The sequence below is a fragment of the Echinops telfairi genome, unplaced genomic scaffold (genome assembly GCF_000313985.2).
Source record: "Echinops telfairi isolate 266 unplaced genomic scaffold, ASM31398v2 ScPeMD7_2291;HRSCAF=2852, whole genome shotgun sequence".
Lineage (NCBI taxonomy): Eukaryota > Metazoa > Chordata > Mammalia > Afrosoricida > Tenrecidae > Echinops > Echinops telfairi.
The window spans coordinates 45,142,380-45,162,512 of record NW_022106189.1 but is presented as its reverse complement, the minus strand read 5'-3'; the positions used below and the strand labels follow the sequence as shown (position 1 = coordinate 45,162,512).

Here is a 20,133-nt window from a genome sequence, read left to right as displayed (position 1 = left end):
GGGGGGCGGGAAGAATCACCACTCACCACCCTTCTCTACATGGGACCTGGGTGACATCTAACACTGCTCATGAACACGCAACACGTGACTTGACTTTCAAGGCCATGTCTGGCTTTTTCTGCATGCTTCTTTTTTTAACCTGAACACCTCTGCCAGGCTTGGCGACAGAGGCCAACGCAATTCTTACGCAGAACGCCTTGGCCAAGTCTTCTTTGTGGTACTTGCATGCTTCCTTGGGGGGCAGAGGGACCACCGTCTTCTCTTTCTCCAGGGCCTTCAGCTCACATTGCTCGTCAGTCTGTGGGCGAAGACCAAGGCAGGATTGGAGTGAATCAGACTCAAGTGTTGTACCAAGGAGGCTCTTCAAACTCTTAACATGTATATAAAAAAACACGCAATGTTCATGTTGACAAACGAATCCGTGTATGAGCTCTGAGATCAAGAGACAAATATGCCAGCTCCCAGAAGCTTCCTCATGCCCTGCCAACCCTACCCACCCCAAGAAAGGTCACCAGTCCCATGTCCTTAACCTCCTGGGTGCGTCCTGTGTGGGCCCGGGTGTTGTGTGTGTGTGTGTGTGGTGGGGGTGGGTGCCCAGGAGTTGATTCCTGGCCCCCCTGTGTGATGGTGTAGAGACGCCCTGTAGCGTTTTCCAGGCTGAAATCCCGATGGGAGCTGATTGTTAAGTCTTGGTCTCATGAAGCAGCCTGGGTGGAGGGGGGTGGTGCTCAAACTACTGACCCTCTCCGTCAGCAGCCGAGCATCTCACCTCTGCGCCACCTACCTCCTTGCCATCGAGTCGATTCTGACCCCTAGTGACCCTTTGGGACACAGTAGAACTGCCCCTGTGGGCTTCCAAGGCCCTGAATCTTTACAGGAGCAGAAAACCTCGTCTTTCTCCAACAGAGAGGTGGGTGGATTCAAACCCTGACCTTGCAGTTAGTAGCCCAATGTGCACCCACTGTTCCACCAGGGCTCTCATTGTATCATAAGTAAGTGATAACACTGGTGTCTGGATTCTTTCTTAACGTTGTTGGTGCCCTTCACAGATGGCACTGCATTTAGCCATGGTTTACACATTTCTGAGGCTGTAGAGAGGCCCCGTGAGATGATGAATCACAACACATTTATCCCCTCTACTGTTGGTGGGCATCTGAGCTGTCCCTAGTGATGGGTATGACTGGCATATCTGGTTTTAAGAAAATGTATTGAACAGAATTGGATCTTGCAAAGGCGATACAGGCGGATGACGATTTACATATTCAAAACCAGGAACCTCGAACAACCAAGATTGGTAGTAAGTGTGCAACGATGGGTTGAGCCAAACAGCAAGCGGTGAGGGTGGCACAGGCCTGGGCAGTGTTAACTTCTGTTCTACACAGGGTCACTTGCTATGAGTCAGAACTGCGCCCCCACCAACATAGAGCGTTCATTAGAGAGCTCCTCCTGCTGGTGACCAGTGGTACCACAGCCTGGCTCTGAGCCCTTTTAAACAGCTCAAAGAAAAGGGGCACACAGCCAGGTTCGGGGAGCACCAGTGAGCCTTGGTTCACTGTTGGCAGACAGAGACTCAGGGAGAAGCCATGGAAAACACCCGGAAGGGTTGAGAGAACAGGTCACTCAGAAGAGACTCGGCATCAGGAAGTGCTCCGGAGTTTTTGCAATCCTATTCCTAGAATTCCCATCTCCAGGACACGATGACCCCTTTTTTAAAAAATCAGGTTACTAGGAATGAGGAAGGGGAGAGTCACCCCTCCCTCCAGTGGGGCACCGATGGCAAATTCTTCTTTCACTCCCTGGCCCCTCTCCTCCTTCCTTGAAACCAACACAATGGGCCAAACCCTTTGTTTGCTTAGAAAAGCACTCATACCCAACACCCAGGAAGTTCTGTGACAATGATCAGGAGCATTCACCTGGCCCCTAGGTTTGCTGCCAGCTCCCTGACTCAACAAGAGTCACCCCGAGTCCCGGAAGTTGCATCTCCAGATGAGAGCACTCTTTCCCTCATGATCCGCCACAGTCAGACCAAAGAAAGTGCCGGGCTCTTGCCCACAGATTGGTGGGGAGGGGACTGGGGTCTCCTCCTGGGCCTTGAGGACCGACCTGCACTCCCCCCACCCTTCTGCCCTTGGTCTTATCAATCCTTTTCCACCAAGTCCATGCGTCACACAGCAGCCCGAGTGACTCCGTGATCCCGGGGGCTTCCAAAAGCTCACGGGAAAATGGAATGAAGAGATCATGGAATTTCCGCAGGAACTTTGGAAGCCCCCAGGTACAAACCCACGCCTTCCCCACCCCCCACAGTCAGACACACAAGTCCTGGCAGGGCATATGAATAGTTTCTATTTCACTCCTAGCATCCACCCCAAACCCCGAAAACAGGATCTCAAAATCTTCAACAGATACCAATGGTCACTAGGGCTTTCTTCAAAAGAGCAAAAGGTAGGAATCATCCAGGGGCCCCTTTTAGTGCTGGGGGAGGGGGGGCATGTATTGAAAAGCATAGGACGGAGTGTATTACCCAGGTTGAAAGAGAAATGAAGTCCTGCAAGGACGGCCCTTGACAACAGAATGCTGTGTGAAATAAACCAGACCCAAGGCCACGGACACGAGAGTCCCACCCGCATGGCACCTTCAGGATGGGAGAATGCAGAGACCAAGTGCGGGGCTGGGTGGGGTGGGGGTGGGGTGGCTGTTGTCAGGGGCCATCGGACCGGTTCCAACTCAGCGGCCCTCCGCCCAACAGAAGGAAACACCGTCCAGCCCTGCGACATCCAGACCGCGGTTCTTGTCTGAGCTCATCGTTGCAGACGGTGTCCGGCTCTTCGAAGGTCCCTCCAGGTGACCAGGCACAATGTCCTTCTCGGGGGACTGGTCTCTCCAAACAACACATCGGGGGCTGGGGGTGGGGAATTTCTGAAGTTTGCTGAGTTTCTGATGAGAATTGTCTGGGAATGGATGATGGCGATAGTTGTCCAACACAGTGAATGCAGTGAGTGTACATTAATGAGTGTACTGAATGCATATTAATGAGCACAATGAAGGCATATTAATAACTGTAATGAATGCATATTCATGAGTGTGATGAATGCATATTAATGAGTGCAATAAAGTATACACTTCAAAACAGTTGTAATGGCAGGCTTTGGGGTAGCTATTTTTTACAGCCAAAAAAAAAAAAGGCATGTCCTGTTTGACCCTCCAATGGTCCCGTCTGGGTTTAAGCTGATGTTTGATTGGGCTCCAAATACAGCTCACACGGTGGGGCAGGGGTGGTGGCGGGTTTCTTAGGTCTTCATCGACGGCCTCCTCCATTCCACTCCTCTCCCCACCCTCAGATTTGGCTGCTGGGAAGCCCCGTTTTCCTGAGTGTGTACCTTGTGAGGTGTCTCTGGGGTGCAGCTTTCACAGTCCTCTAGGTGGGCTCGCTCCCTGCCATTGAGTCGATGCTGACTCAGCGACCCCACAGGACAGGGTAGACCTGTCCTTCTGAGTTTCCAAGATGGTCGCTCTTTATGGAGCGGAAAGCCTCGTCTTCTGTAGAGCGGCTGGTGGGTTTGAACAGCTGCGCTTAGGGTTAGCAGCCCAGTGTGTCACCTCTACGCTCCTCCCATGGTTCACTAAAACAAGGACTTGGTGGGGATGGCTGTCAACGTCGTTCTCACTAGCACGAAGGCACACCCGGAGGTCATCCAAGGCCAACCACTCCTGCCAACAGAACTGACCCCACCATGCCACCACAGGCCTCGTCACCATCCCTGTCCAAGCTGTCACCAGAACCCCAGCCTGGCATCAGGGGGCTTTTTGTAAATTTGGAGCCCCTGGGTGTCACAAAAGGAATCTTGGGAACTCAGTGGTTATCTGCCAAGGTCAGCAGATCAAACCAGCCGCTCCTCGAGAGATGAGGCAGTCTTCTCTCCTAAAGATGTTCAACCTTGGTAACCCTCAGAAGCAGTGCTGCTCAGTCCTAGAGGGTTGCTGGGAGCCAAAGTGGGGCTCAATGGCCCTGCTTTTTTTGGGGGGAGGGGTGTCACCAAGAGTTAATCTCTCAAACCAGTAGGCGAAAGGCCAGTAGTTCACACCGGAGCAGAAGGACTTCGGAAGAAAGGACTGGTTATCCATTTCATCAGGACCACCAGCCCCAAATCAAACCCACTGTTGCCCAGTCCAGCCTGACTTGTAGCGGGTTTCTGTAGCTGTCAGTCTTTGGGGAAGCAGACAGCCTCTTCTTTCTCCCTAGGAGTTGGTTTGGGGTTTGAACCGCCCACCCTGAGGTGAGCAGGGCCGCTTACAGTTCCTCTCTGCACACCTGGGGTGCCCGGAGCTGAAACAGACTTCACGGCAGCTAACACCACCACCCAGCAGCACCAAAGATGTAGTGCCAGTTGCTCCCACTGGGATTACAGGCACAGGGGTCAGCCTGCTCCATCTGCCTCCAGTCCTGAACCAGGGGATCCTACCCGAGACACTAGCCTGCCCTGAACACTCCACTGCCCTGCCTCCCCAGCTCACCCCGAGCCAGCAGGACCTGGCTCTCCTAGCCCTGGACAGACCTCAGCCGTGCCCCCACCCTGCCCCCACTGGCTCACAAGTATACCACCTTGCCGAGAGTCCACCTGGCTGGCCTCACCCAAGGACCTGCCCTTCAGGTGAATGGCAAACACTTGGGACCATTGGCCAGGTGCCAGCCTGGAAAACAGCCACAGCAAATAGTGCTGCCTCCCAAGCCACCTCCGGGACCCACCACTGGGCACCTTGGCACTGTGCTGGGTTCGAATCCCAGCTCCTCCCTGTTGGAGCCCACCTCATGGGAGAAAAGACCTGGTGGTCAGTCTCGGGAAAGTTCACAGCCAAGGAAAGCCCAGGAGGCAGCACTCAGTCATAGAAGGTCACGAGCTTGCGCTCGAGAGGTAAGCCAAAGTAGACCCAACAACCCCAGTACCTGACGACTGTTTACATGCTGCCCTGGCAGTGCAGTGGTTGCATGTTGGGCTGCTAACTGCAAGGTCAGCAGTTCAAAGCCACCAGCCGATTCAAGAGATAAAGATGAGGCTTTCTACTCCCACAAAGAGTGGCCGTCTCAGAAACCCACAAGGGCAGTTCTGCCCTGTCCTACAGGATTGCTATGAGTCGGAATCAACTGGGTGGCTGTGAGCTTGGCTTGGGTTTTGGGTCGGGGCCCTGGTGCGAGGAAGTCCTGGTGGAAGAGTGGGTGGCATGTTAGACTGCTCCCTGCCAGGTCATCGGCTCAGAGCCGCCAGCCGTTTCCCAGGAGAAAGATGAGGCTGTCTGCTCCCGGGAAGAATTCCTGCCCCGGGCACACACACCGGGTGGCTCTGCGTCGGAGTCAGGCTTGGTTTGGGGAGACCCACCTTGAAAACAGCTTCTCAATCCTGTTTATGGTCACACACAGTCACGCACTCCTCAGAGAGCCAGACGGAGACCACCACCCACAGGCCCACCAGGCAGCGATCCCCGAAACACGGTGCGCGCTCCCTCCATCCAACGGACCGTCACTCAGCCACGGCGAGGAAGGAACGGCGTGCTGACATGGGCTGTGGTGCGTCTGAGGGGCCACTCCATGCATGGGTAGACCTGGAAACCATAATGCAGCTGGACACAAAAGGGCACCAACGGTCCCTCCATGCCCACGCATCCCTCCAGGCACAGAGAGAAAGCACCAGGGTGGCCATGGCACCCCCTGGAAAGCTAAGCCTCCCTCAAACGCACTGCCATCACGTCCAGTCTGCCTCACAGCGAGCTGACAGGACAGGCTGGAACTGCCCCTGCACATTTCTGAGACAGTGAATCACGACGGGAGCTGACAGCCACGTCTTCCTTCGCAGCGTGGCTGGTGGGTACCCAAAGCCACACCTGGGGATGTCCAGGTGGATTCTGATTCACAGTGGCCCTAGAAGACAGGGTAGAGTTGCCCCTGTGGGTTTCTGATGCGGTAACTCTTTAAGGGAGTAGAAAGCCTCTTGTTTCTCCCGAGGAGCAGTTGGTGGTTTTGAACTGCTGACCTTGTGGTTAGCAATGAGCCCAGTGTATAGTGGCCCACCACGCCACCTGGGCTCCTTACACACATACAGTCCCTCCTTCTGTCCACAGGTCCTGGTGCATGCCGGGCTATGTCAGACGGCGCTGTTCTGTTTGCACGTGGTTGGGCAGGGAGCTAGCAACCGGTCTGTGCGGCTATAAACAGAGCTGCCCTGGAGAGTGGAGGGGGCATCCTGGGAAGGACACGGGCCCTCAGTTCTGCTAGGCACCTACCAGGAAGGGGAGCTGCCTGGCTAGGAGCTGACCCAGGGACTATGTACACACGTGAACAGGGTTTTCCCAGGAGCCACAGCCTGAGAAGAACAGAGGGGGAGGGAGGACGCCGAGACTGCAAACAGGACGGGGGACGCACGCAGCGCCAACAGAAAGAGCAGGCCTCTCACTCGGCTCACACGAACTGGGAGGGCCGGGAGCTGCCCGGAGCCTGGGGCCCACAGGACTGGGAGACGGGAGGGTGGGGGTCTCTCGCTGAACACCCTGCAGCTCCTTCTTGAGTTTGGGGCCATGAGTATGAATCGCTGGCTCAAGAGAGGGACCCGGTACTGACCAAGCCTGGGGTTTGGGGAGGAAGAAGGAGGTGGGGGACCCCTGTGAAGGAAGCACCCCAAAAGGCTGGGTGGAAAGTAGCGAGGAAGAAAGGGCAACAGGGGGGGCCGCACACAGGTCGGGACGGCACGGCCATCTGTCCCCAGGGACCGGGAGGTGGCCCGTGTGCCTGCAGCAGAGAGAGACCAGGCTCTAGAGCAGGCAGGGTTGTAGGCCCCGGGAGAAGGGACTAGGCAGAAGCTCCACCTGGCTCTAGAAAGCCTGTGTGCATGGGTAGGCATCTTATGTGATGGGCGGTGTATGTATAAACCCACAAGGTGCAACATACCACCAGGCCCAGGGCTGGCCGCCCCTTCCCATGACCGACCCCACATCTACCAGTTGTATTGCCATCAGCAAGCCCCTCCACTTTCTGCATCTCCCTCGGGGTCCCCTCTGTGCAGTGGGCATCACGGTATCACACTCCCAAGATGGTGGGCGGTAGGTACCTGACATCCGGGCCTCAGGCCCAGAGGGCCCCTTAATCCATAGGTTCCCACACTTACTCGGCCCACCACCCTCTTTCCAAAATGAATTACTCAGCGCCTTCCCCACTCCCTCCACCCCACTTCCAGCAATTGACCGCTTCCGTACCATAGCCCATCACCCAGGATCAAAGGAAGGTCTCCGCTTTTGTAGTGCCCCCCCCCCATCATTCCAGTGCTCTCTCAGGGGGCAGTATCACCCATTTTGGGAAACACCGTCCTAGCCCATGATCCTACCTATATTATCAGTGGTGGCTGCTAGTGTGTGTGTGTGTGTGTGTGTGTGTGTGTGTGTGTGTGTGTGTGTAAGAGGAGGGAGGAGAAGAGACAGGGAACAGGGGAGAGAGGGGAAGGGGGAGGGGAAAGGAGAGAGAGATACATTAGTGGTGGTAGTATGGTGTGTATATATGTGTATCCACACACATATACATGCATATAGACACACACATATATATGCATATGTACACACACATCGTATATAGATGGTATATATGACCATCTACATATATGACCCCAGATAGCTAACGAGCCATCAACAGGACAATGTGAGTGCCATGATTATGTTATGTGTCTTGTTCTGGGTGGCAAGTGCAGTCAGAGGCTAAGGGAAGAGCAGGCTGACCGAGCCAGACGGTGACCACAGTGATCAGGGCTAAACTGGTGGGTGGCTGCTCACTGCTGGAGATGGAGTGAAAAGCACTCACGTGGAGGATCACGGGAGCCAGGACTCGCAGTGCTGGTGAAAGGGTGGCACGTGCTTGGTGGGAGAGGATTAGAACTGGTGGCTTTCCACACAGATACAGACATAGACAGGCAGGTGTGGAAATCAGGCCAGCAACCCTCACCCCCCCAGGATCTCAGAGCACACACACCCAGCCCCTGAGACTGGATCTTAAATCTCACTCCCCACTAAAACGGAGCAATGGCTGTAGGGTGGAGTTTGGAGTGTCCCACCCCCAACCAAAGGAAAAAAAAAACAACGTCCACACAACAGCCATCACCACTAGAGCGAGCCAGAAGCCAGTACACCTGAGCATTCCCTGAGGCCCATCACAAGATGATGGACGGATCCACAGAGGTGGCACAGTCCCCACCCCTCACTCACAATGAAGTCCACTTATTTTAAAGTTAAAAAAAAAAAAAAAGATGGCATGCATGCAGATGATGGAACATCACTCCACCAGACATTATCCTGCACATGGAGAGATGGCATTTAGAGACACGCAATGACACGACACGGGTGACCAGTGAAAGACACATGCCACGGTCACACGACTTGTGCCTGCTAACAGTGACCTCCCTGTCCAGGCAGGGTGCTTCGGATAGATATGGAAGAGGGGTGGCAGCGGAGTGAGGGTCTTCCACACCCCATTGTGAACACCACACACCGACCACCACCTCACCTCCCGAGGCCACCTGGTTAGACACCCCGAGTGCCCCAGACTTGGGACTCGCCGCACAGAAGCGTGTGCTGTGAACCGGTGAGTGGTGCGTGAAAGAGAAAGGCTGAGAGGAGCCCGGCAGTGCCTGGGCCGTGCTAGCCCTGCCAGCCAGAGAACAGAACTCAGACAGGTGGGGATGGGTTGGCAAACGCATCAACATGAAAAGAGACAGCTGCAAACATCCGCTAGTCCCCAGAGCGGAATGTGTGCGCAAGAGGATGGGGGAGGGTGGGGGTGCTTCGAGGAAGACAATGGAAGGTGTCAGAAACGAAATGGAAACAGGAAGTCCCACAGGCCGGGCGTGGGTGGGCAGACACGGACTGGTGCTGCCCGTCTTGCGCTGCTTTGGGCTGAGGTGTCATCCGTACTGAAGGTGTCGGTCGTTCTTGATCGTCACCAGGAAGGGCTTCAAGTAGTCTTTCCTTTCAGCAGGCACCACAGTGCCACGGGCGCACCTCAAGTTGCTTGTGGGTCTGCCTCCCACCCTCTAGCTGAGCCGGTTTTCTCCACAGTCTTACCCATCTAGCTTCTCGGGGTCTCTCTCAGCGTGCACACCCTCTCAGTATGATGGAAGGACGCAACCGGGATGCCCACCTTCCCCGACTGTAAGCCCGGGGCACCCTCCTTGGGTGCTCTCTTCCCGTGTCTGCCTCTTGGTCCACGCACAGGTTCCCCATGAGCACAATTACATGCTGTGGAATTCATATGATTTAGGGGGGTGGGCAGGGGGTGAGATCCACACAGTGAATGCCTTTGCACAGTCAATAAAACACAGGCAAACATCCTTCTGGTAACTTCTGCTTCTGGCCAAGATTCACCTGAAGTCAGCAGTGCTACCTCTCATTCCCAAGTCCTGTTCAGAATCGAGCCTGGGTTTCTGGCAACGCCCCATCGATGCGCTCTTGCAACAGTTTCTGACGCATCTTGAGAGAACTTTCACTGGCCTGTGGTGCTACTGATGCCGTCTGGTAATGTCCACGCTCTGCTGACTCGCCTTTCTGTGGAGTGGGTACACCTATGAGCCCTTCCAGTCACCTGGGCACATTGGTGTCTTCCAAATCCCCTGGTGCATCCCTTTGTTGGGCCATCTCAGCCGGTTTTCCATCAGTTTCTAGAGCCTTGTTTTTGGCCAACGCCTTCATGGGAGCTTGATTTCTTCTTCCTTCATCGTCATAGATTCTTGACCATATGTCTCCCCCACCCTTCCCCACCCCCAGCCCCCCTGCGAAACCTGTGGAAACAAAACAGCAAGTCCATTGCCCTCCCTCTACTCAAGCCTCCTCCCTCCAGGCAAGCACACTTGGTTCTAAGAACCTGGCACTCTGCGACGCTCACTGCCTGACAGGATCCCTGAAGACTAAATAGATGTTTGCAGAACCAAATGTGGTGAACAAAGTCGATAGTGCCCAGTTATTCAAAGCTATAGCATCTGGGGTCTTAAAGGCTTGAAGTTAAACAGTCATCTAGCAGGGAAGCAATAAAGCCCACATGGAAGAAGCACATAAGCCCATACGATCATGAGGTGTCCATGGGATCGGGTATTAGGCATCAGAAGACCCAAAACAATTATACCGATGTGAATGAGTGGAGTCGGAGTGGAGCCCCAAAGCCCATTTGTAGACACTTGGACATTCCCTCACCGAAGGGTCACAGGGAAGGGACGAATCAGCCAGAGTGCAGCCAATATAGCACCAAGGAAACACACAACGTTCTTTAAGGCCTCCCCCCACCCCACTGTCATGACCCAAGTTCTACTTTATAAACCCAGCTAGATCGGAGCATGTACAGATTAAGAGCTCTCAACACACGGAATCCAGGACGGATAAACCTCTCAAGAACAGTAATGGGAGTGGCGATGCCGTGAGGGTAAGGAGAAGGTGGGGGAAGGGGGAGACAGAGGGGAACTGATTGCAAGGATCAGTGCATAAGACAGAGTACAGCGTAAGATATGAGAATAATAGTTTATAATTTATCAAGGATTCACAAGGGCGGGGGAGGGAGAAGGAGGGGGGAAAGAGGAGCTGATACCAAGGGTTCAAGTAGAAAGAAAAATGTTTTGAAAATGATCAACCTATGTACGAATGTGCTTGATACAATTGATGTATAGATTATTGTGAGAGTTGTAAGAGCCCCCAATAAAAAGATTTATTTTTTAAAAATCCATTGCCTTTGAGTCAACTTTGACTCCTGAAGACCCCCACCTGGAGAGCCCCCAGGTTCTCTAACTGCCTTAAGATTCGAGGCTTCTTCCTACCCGAGGGAGCCTTCACCAGATGGACCACCACAGTGGCTGCAGCCATGGACTTGGGCTCAGGAACAATGGTGAGGGTGGCGCAGGACCTGGCCGTGTTTTGTTCTGTTGGGTCGGGTCACTATGGGTCGAACAGACGGATGGCACCAAACAACCACAAGGGTCCCTGGTGGCGCAGTGGACCATACATTGGCTGCTAATCACAAGGTCAGTAGTTAGCATCCATCAGCTGCTCCGAGGGAGAAAGATAGGTCAGTCTGCTCCCATAAAGGTCTACAGCAGGGGTTGTCATCCTGTGGGTCCAGCCCACTTGAGGGTCGAACGACCCTTTCACAGGGGTTGCCTAAGACCATCGGAAAACATATTTCCAATGGTCTTAGGAACCGAGACACCGCTCCTCTGTCCCTCTCCAGGCGGGTCCGCCCACGAGCAGATACGGCCACATACAAGTACACATGCTACACCATGCTTCAAGACAAAATTTCATCTATTTGTCATTCGAAATAAGTATTTTACAATATATAATTGCATATTGTTTTTGTGATTAATCACTATGCTTTCATGATGTTCAATTTGTCTCAATGAAAATACATCCTGCCTATCAGATATTTACATGACGATTCATCACAGTAGCAAAATCACAGTGATGAAGTAGCAACGAAAGTAATGTTATGGTCGGGGGTCACCACCACATGAAGAACTGTATGAAAGTGTCGCGGCATGGAAACAGGGAGGGTAAAGGGATTGTGGGTAGGAAAGAGGTAACTGATTACAAGGAACTGTGTGTGACCTCCTCCCTGGGGGACAGACAACAGAAAAGTGGGTGAAGGGTGACGTCGGACAGGGCAAGATATGACAAAATACCAATTTATAAACTATCAAGGGCTCATGAGGGAGGGGGAGCGGGGAGGGGGGGGGAAATGAGGACCTAATGTCGGGGGTTTAAGTGGAGAGAAAATGTTTTGAAAATGATGTACAAATGCGCTTTACACAATTGATGTGTGTATGGATTGCGATAACAGTTGTATGAGCCCCTAATAAAATGTTTAAAAAAAAAAAAAAAAGAAGAAAGGGTCGCAGCATGAGGAAGGTTGAGAACCACTGGTCTACGGCACCGGAAACCCTAGGGAGCAGTTCCACATTCTGTCCTCTAGGGGCGTTGTGACTCGGCATTGACTCCATGGAGGTTGGTTGGCTGTCCTGAGGCCTTGGCCACACGAATTTCAGAGAAGGCTTTCAGCAGGTGGCCTGCTCCCCAAGGACCACTGGGGGCCACCTCAGAAGTAGGTGTGTCCTGTGCTCACAGCCTTACAGGCACTGATGACAGCAGGGACATCACAGTGCAGGCCACGTGGTCCCAAGCCTGCAACTCCGGAGCATGCTGAGCAGGAGAGCGGAAGGTTCGCAATGGCCCAGAGAGAAGGTGAGCGGAGGAATCAAGTCACCACGTGGCACCGAGCTGGGGGAACACCAAGTTGACTCTAAAAATATCTGAAAACCAGGAGCCACTGCCGGGCTGCAATGTGGTTGAGAGGGAGGCATGGCCAACGAGCCAAGGAAGGGCGCCGGGTTCGAGGACCACGCAGTGCCCGTAACAAGCGGCTGGGCAGTCTCCGCCGAAGTGCCCTCCAACTCGGAAAACACGGGGAGTCTGTAGAAAGCCCAGAACTGCAAATGACTGAGCATGCACGCAAAAACCGCTAGCGACTGAGCAGAGGTCCGAAGCTGGATGTGTATGTTTGAATGTCAAGGCTGGTGGAGGAGGTGGACTGCCGGAAGAACACACAGGTCTGTCGGGGAACTCCTCAGAGGCAAGGATGGCAAGACCTCCCACGAGAGGCCAGTCCATAAAGAAAGACGCCATGCTGAGTACAGCAGTGGGGCCCTCCACATGGTGGATGGACACAGGGACTGCCATCGTGAGCTCAAACAAGGCAGTTGATTGTGTGGGCGTGTGTGTGCGTGCGCGTGTGCGCCTCCATCATGTGTGCGTGTGGGAGCACGAGTGCGAGCCTCTAAAGTGGGTGGGCAAGCCTCGGCGTTCCCTCCTGTCCACTCCCTTCCTGCAACCGAAATGAGCAGCTCTTCCAAGCAGATGGTCCTGCCTCTGTCCTGTGCTCGCAGTCTGGCTGATGCCAAGAAGCTGCCAATGTGACTGACCAGCCATGGTGCCCTGAGCTCTTTACTGCTCTCCTTGCCCTGGGGACAAAGCCGGCATCCCAGGCTCTGCAGGTCCCTCTGTCCTCCCCCGGACCCCACAGCCTGCCTTTGTCAGCTTAGACCACTCCGCTGACCACAGCCCTTTGTCCCGAAGACTGCAGATCCTTGCCACGCCCATTTATCCGAAACACCCCTCCCTTCCCCACCTCTTCTCATCCACACCCACGATTAAACCATCCTCTGTGGCTGCAATTTGGGGCCCAGCTGTCCACAGGGTGGAGCACCATAGTGAGGGTGTGTGGCTGCCCTCCCCCCTCCCCCTCCCACGTCCCTGAAGGACACAACAGCCTGGTGCACAGGCGGCCTGGGGGAACCCTGAAGGGACACAGGCTGACCACCCGGCCATTGTCCTGTGGGAGCCTGTCCTCTACTGGGGAGCCCAGGAGTGTGAATCAGCTCCCAAGCAGGAAGGCTGAGGCGGGTGGAGCTGTGACTGGCCCCAGTGAGACACCAGAGCGCCAAGGGGTAGAGACTGCCTCCCCGGCGTCACACCCAGGCCTGGGAAGCAGGAATTTCTGGTCCAATGTTCCCCTCGCTTTACTTTCAGCTCTGCAGAGAAACTGCTTTCAGTGATTAAGCTGAGGAGGTGTTGTGGGCTGGACTGTGTCCCCAAGAAAGTCATCTAGCGTCACCCTCCCATCCTGAGTCTGTGCTGTTGTTTGGAATGAGGGTCTCGGCTGACACGAACTGTCAACATGAGGTCATTCTGCATCGGGTGGCCCCCAGATCCAATGACAGGAGTCCTGATCAGAGACACACACAGGGGAGATGACCATGGGCAGCTGAGGCAGCCACTGGATTGGGATGTGTCCACATGCCAAGAGACACCAAAGGCTCCCAGCAGCTTCCAGAAGCTGGGAGAGCAACTTGGAAAAGGCCGTGCCCTGGGACTCAGAGAAGGGCTCTGAGTTGTTCCAATCCTCTCTTCTGCTGAGAATAGGTTTACAACGTAACAAGCTCCCCAGGTGAGTCTTTTCCAAAGTTTTGTTTCAGAGACCTCAAGACCACCCAAACTTTGATTTTGAACTTCTGACCTCCCAAACTATAAAACACCGATTTTTTTTGTCTGAAGACTTTCATGACCTATGGGACAATCAGCACCCAACATTTCCCCACATCTGGGGGTTTGGCGGGACACTCCTGTCCCACTTTCGGTACACACTGCCATGTGGTGGGGAATGGTGTAAATCAGCTGAAATGCGGCTGTCCACCAACCCCAGCACCACATATCCCATGGGCCCTATATGGCCCACTAATTGCATAAAAAGCCCTATGACCTCAACATCCCCCGCTTCCCTTCAATTCATTCAAAATGCCTCCCATGGCAAAAAACACATGATTTCACCCCACCCCCAATAATCTAAAGAAGAGGGTAATTTGAATTTGAAAGGGTTAAGTCACCTAGTGGGTGGTCACTTGTTACAGAACCCCTGAAACTCACAGAGGGGGGAGGGCTTGGAAAACCCTTCCTCCCCACCACACAGGAAATGCAGCCGGTGGAAGAGCCAGTGGGGTCCGTGTTCAAGTCCAGCCTCCACTGCCTCTCCACACCCAATGCCCTTCCCTGTCGACCTGGCACCCAGGCCTCTCCTCAGCACCCAGCTCCATGCCGGCCCTCAGCCGAGATTTGTGGAGGAGTCACAAGAAGATGGGGCTTCCCACTTGGGGGAAACCCTCCCTTACCCCCAGTGTCATGAGCACTGCCGGAAGGCAGCTGTCACATTTGACTTAGTAAGTGCGGTGGGTGTGCTGAATGCTGTCCACGCGTCTCCGAGCCCCAGTGTCCTCATCCAGCCCGCCAGCCCACTGACTCCTAGGGAAGGGAGCGGAAGGGCAACCCCAATCCCAGGCTGGCCTGGTGGCCAGTAGGAGTGGCCCTCCTTCCGGGGCCACTGTTTCTCCTGAAAAAGCTCGTTCTTCAGATAAAAACCCACCACACCTCCTACGGGGCCTACAGAAGTACATGTTGGGAACAGACGCACGATCACCCTGGTTGACTGTAGATACTGAGAAACTGAGCACTGGCATGTTTTGAAGACCTGACCCGTAAACTTGTTGGGGGTGGGGGGCATGATGATGTATATCCCCATCCCCAAATGTGGAAATGACTTTTTTTAAAAGATAAAAGTGGGAAAACTTTGGAACTTACTTTGAGGGAAGTCACAGCAAGACACTCCCCCAACTGTGTGACTAGCGTGGCTACAGTGGCTGAGCCAGGCCGTGAGCACCGTGGGAGCAGGCTTGGCAAGCAGACACGCTCAGAAATGGGGGCGTGACACCTGAGGGAAGAGCCGCCCCAGGTGAGCAGCGCCTCTCGTGTAAGTGTTCTGGAGAGAGAGGTAAAAATAAGCTCACACACAGGCACTGCGGATGAGCGAATTCTGACTCCTTCAGGGGCCCTATGGGGCAGAGTAGAACTGTCCCCAAAGATTCCAGAGAATGCAAATCTTGACAGAAGACGGGTCCTATCTTTCTCTCAAGGAGCAGCTGGTGGGCTCGAACCAGCGACCCTGCAGGACAGAATAAAACTGCCCCAGAGGCTTCCAAGGTAGTGCTCCTCACAGAAGCGGATGGCCACCGCTTTCTCGCATGGTGTGGCAGGGCCCCCTGAGGGGTTCACCACTGCTCCCCCAGGGCTGCTTTCTTGGGACGTGGAAGATGCACCTCTAATAGCAGAGGGTCCAGCGGGCTGGGCGGCCGGTGGCCCTGCCAGAAAGCAGGTTGCTTGGCTCCAGCAGCTGGCTGGTTGGTCAGTTGGTCAGCTGGCCACCCTCCTTCCTTTCCCTTCCTCCCTCCCGCCCTCCCTCCTCCTTCACTGTACTTCCTGTGTTTGCATAAGGCACCTTGGACACAGGATACTTGTTTCCCTGTTGGCTGCCCACCACCACCACTGCGGCCTGCCAGGCCACCACTGGCACCCTTAGTCTCTTAGGGTGTTGCTGAGAGCACCTCACCTCCCCAGCCTCGCCATGCAAGGGCCTCACCTCTGTACTAGGAGCATCTGGACCATCTGCAAAATTTGGTCTGCAGCAACCACACCTCAGGGATGCTTGGCAAGCACCCCCAGGCCCCCCGCCCTCCACCACCGAGGCTGTTCTGACTCACAGTGACCCTTTAGGATAGGGTAGAACTGCCCCTGTGAGTTTCCAAGACTGTCGTTCTTGATGGGAGGAGAAAGCCTGGTCTTTGTCCCATAGAGCGGCTGGTGGTTTTGAACTGTCAACCTTGAGGTTAGCAGTTCAACACAGAACCCACTCTGCCACCAGGGCGCCACCGGCGGGCACCCACTGGGCTGCAGAAATCAAAGACAGACAGCAAGAAGGGGGACAGGGACGCAGGAAAGACAGAATCTCAGTGGTGAACTAGCCTCAAACAGCTTTCATGGCACGCACAGCACACAGCAAAGACACCCACGCCTCTAGCCCACCGAGGGGCCACGCACGGCACTGTGGAAGGACGGAGGTTCAGTGCAAGCTGCTCATTCACGAGGGCACAGGGGTGGGGTGGGGTGGGGGTGTCACTCCGTCCCGACACGAACATCCCAACACCTTTATGTAACAGGAACTGTAAGTGCACACTGATTTCAGAGTCCTGAATGACAAAGCTCTCTTCTACGCACGGGGAGAAACCTGTGTTTAATCGCCTTTTTTTCCTCCGGTGGATCTTTTTCATTAAAAAAAGAAAATTTAACTTTCAGGCTGCCCTTCACCTGTCAAGTGGTCATAGGAGAACACAGAACTGTCATATGACCCAGGCACCCCAATCCTAGGTGCATCTCCAGAAGTGCAGGCGGGAACGTGGGAATGCAGAAATCTGGATGCCTGGATTCATTGTGGCATTGTTCACAACAGCCAAAAGGTGGAGGGAAGAAACACAATATCTGTCAAGTGATGGACAGATAGACCTGCAGTGCGCGCACACAATGAAATATTACTCGGCCGTGAACATGTAGTCATCGCACTCGCTCACTCAACACGCACTGCCATCGAGTTGATGCTGCCTGGCAGCAACCCCACAAGAACTGGGTAGACACAGCGGAAGGAGGAATGAGCTTAAGAACCTAAATGTGAGGGTCCGGTTTGCAGAAGGCTATGGATGACCGTGGGAGTCCAAGATTCATTTGTGGGAACTATGTAGGAAATAAGCCCCGTGGTGAACTCCCTCTGTTCCTAATTGAGGAATGGGGGCAGTGAGGCGTTACTAAACAGTGCATTGGAGAAATGAGTGTAGAAGATCAAAGGCAAAAATCTGACTTGAACAGTTAAAACCTCGTCAGTTGATCCCCCTCTGATGCATGCTGGACCCGATTTTTGTTTAAACACTTTCTGTGTTTGTTCATACTGGGGTGTAGCTCAGAGGTGTTATGTCATTGGAGGTCACCCTTGTGAAAGTTGGGTTATGTTTTTCCGGGTTTCAGTATATGAAACCCAGGATAGATGAACCTCTAAGCACAGAGTCCAGGAAGAAAAAAGAATGCTTGGAAATCAGCTGTGGTAGCAACTGTACAATTCTCCTTGATGTGATTGAACTATGGGATGAGCTATGTATTAACTCCCAATTCATAATATTTTTTAAATCAAGGAAATTGGAAGATTGTAAAGATTTGGAAGACAGTACTATAGGTGTTTGTTTATTAACACATGAAATAAAGAGAGTTATCAATGACTCTCAATTATCATAATTCTAAAGATGTGATAAGGATAAACAGTGTGGTTAAATATCTACATTTCTAATGTGATATCTATTGATGAGAAAATTTTGCCTGTATTAACACTACTATGGATATATATATATATATAGTCATATGTTTGTGTGTGTGTATATATATATATATATGTATATATTTAAAGAGAACAGGGTAGACCTGCCCCTGTGGGTTTCTGAGACTGTAACTCTTTACAAGAGCAGAAAGCCTCATCTTTCACCCATGGAGTGGCTAGTGGATTTGAACTGCTGACCTCAGACCTAATCCGATACTCCTAACCCAATACACCACACAGTGACATATTACATAAAGAGACATGAAGTCCTGGTGCACACCACAACACGGGTGGACCTAGAAACCACTGTGCTGGGCAGAACATGTTGTCACAGAAGGACATGTCCTGTCTGGTCTCACGAATGCAGCAAGTCACACATCTATAGAAAGCGCAGGAGAGGCGTGGGGGGAGAGGGCAGCAAGTGTGTGCTGATGGTGGTGGAATGCTCCTGGCGGGTGGGTGAGTGAGGACAGTGGAAACTGGTGGCCAACATGGACAGGGGCACCAGTGTCACTGAATTAAGAAGGTGGGGCCTGTGCTGGCAGATGTGTGGGCGCGCACATTTTTACCATTGCTAGATTCAAAAGAAGGCTGGCGCAGAGGGGTGATGCCCAGGGAAAGCCTGGCAGTTTGGTTCTGAATGAGTGATTGAGAGAGAGAGAACAGGAGGAGAGAATTTTGCAAGACCTCAGCACTCTCTCTGTCCTTAGCTCTTGCAAGGGGACCCTTGGGCAAAACAGAGCAGAAAGGGGAGGCCGCCAGTCACCCCAGGCTTTCAAATGTCCGGAGACTTTTAGGTGGCAGCTTTGCCCCTGGTCTGCTGGCAAAGCCATGGCCTCTCCAGTTGCCTCCTCTGCACCTGTGGGAGTTGGACAGGGAGTCAGGGCGAGGAAAGAAGAATGGAGCATCTCCATGATGGTGCCGGGAGGGTATTGGAAGCACCGGGACTGCCGGAAGAACTCACAGATCTGCCCGGAAGACACACAGCCAGAGGGCTCCTTAGAGGCAAGGACGGTGAGACTAGGTCACAGGTCCTTTGGATGTGTATGGTGTCAGGAGAGACCAGTCCCTGGAGAAGGTCATCGTGTGTGTGTGTTGGGGGGGTCAGAGAAAAAGAGGAAGGGGCTCCCCATGATGGGCTGACAGTGACTGCAGCTGGGCTTGACCAGAACAATTGGAAGGAAGGTGGGGTGGGGGCCGGTATTTCCTCTGTTGTGACAGCACCTGGTACCAATACACCCCAGACCCTCTGTCCAGTGATGGATTTTAAGGGTCTCCTGGAGGTCAGCTGGTCCCCACAGGCAGACTGGTTCCCGAAAGACTCAAACAGGAAACTGCTACTAGTCCTGCTGCAACTTTTGAGCAACGAGCTTTGCTTGAGTTTTTCGGAGGAAGGGACTTTTAAAAACCCCTCTAGCACCCTACAAAACCCCCAAACACACTCCCTGCCTTCGACTGGCCTGTGACTCACAGCGACCCTAGAGGTCAGGGTGGAACTGCCCTTGTGGGTTTCCAGGACTAGCTCCCCCACTGGAGTAGACAGCCTTGTCTTTCTCCAGCAAGGAGGTTAAATTCCCCCCCGCCCCCGCGTTCAAATTCTTTGGAACCAGACGTACCTGGGGAGGGGAGAGGGGGCTTTCCCAGCTATGGCGTCTGTAATAGCTATGTGGCGCTTTGGGGGTCTACTCTGCCTTTCTCAGGCCTCAGTTTCCGTGCACAAACTGGGCTCTGGCAATTATTGGGTGTCCCGCCTGGAGGAAGAGAGGAGAGCAAAGCTTCCAGGACTCTGAAGGCGTCTCTTCTAGAGACAGGGAGGGCGAGGGATGGGGACACGGTCCGGCGCGCCCGGGGGCCCAGGGGGTGGGCTAGAGTCGGAGGTCAGGCCCCCGCGCCCTGACTCACCAGGGCGTCCCACTCGCCCCTCTCCAGCGGCTCGTACTGGTGGCCCTCGCGGGAGCAGAGTTTGCGCAGGAACTTGGAGAAGCGTCGCTCCGCCATGGTGAGCGGGCCCGGCCCCACGCGCGGCCTCCCGCGCGGCTCCTATGGTCCCTGGCGAGGCCGGGGCTGGCTGCGCGCGCCCAAGCCTCCAGGGCCAGGCCCGCGTTTCCTAGCTGCCTACCTGGCCGCGCAGGTGAGGCCCCGCCCCGGGGCGGGGCTACGCGCCCGGCGCCCCTGGCCCCGCCCCAGCCCGTGCGCTCCCGTGGAGGCCCGGGGCCGCAGGGGCCGCGGAAGCCCGGGAGAACCGCGGCGCAGCACTCAAATAAACGGGCTTATGGAAATTACCGCGGGGGGTGGCGGGTAGGTGGAACAGGGGGCTAGGGTTAGGGGTC

General features: G+C 54.2%; 1 protein-coding gene across 1 annotated transcript in view; it reads right to left on the bottom strand.

Annotated features, from left to right (window-relative positions):
• The window catches only part of ATP2C2 (ATPase secretory pathway Ca2+ transporting 2), a 54,031-nt gene extending 34,230 nt beyond the window's left edge, over nt 1-19,801 (bottom strand). Inside the window, exons 1-2 of the mRNA XM_004704761.2 lie at nt 19,706-19,801; nt 188-298 (exon numbers count right to left, since the gene is read on the bottom strand). Coding sequence (XP_004704818.1) covers nt 188-298; nt 19,706-19,801 — 207 coding nt within the window. The remainder of the gene's footprint in view (nt 1-187; nt 299-19,705) is intronic.
• Between the last annotated feature and the right edge of the window lie 332 nt (nt 19,802-20,133).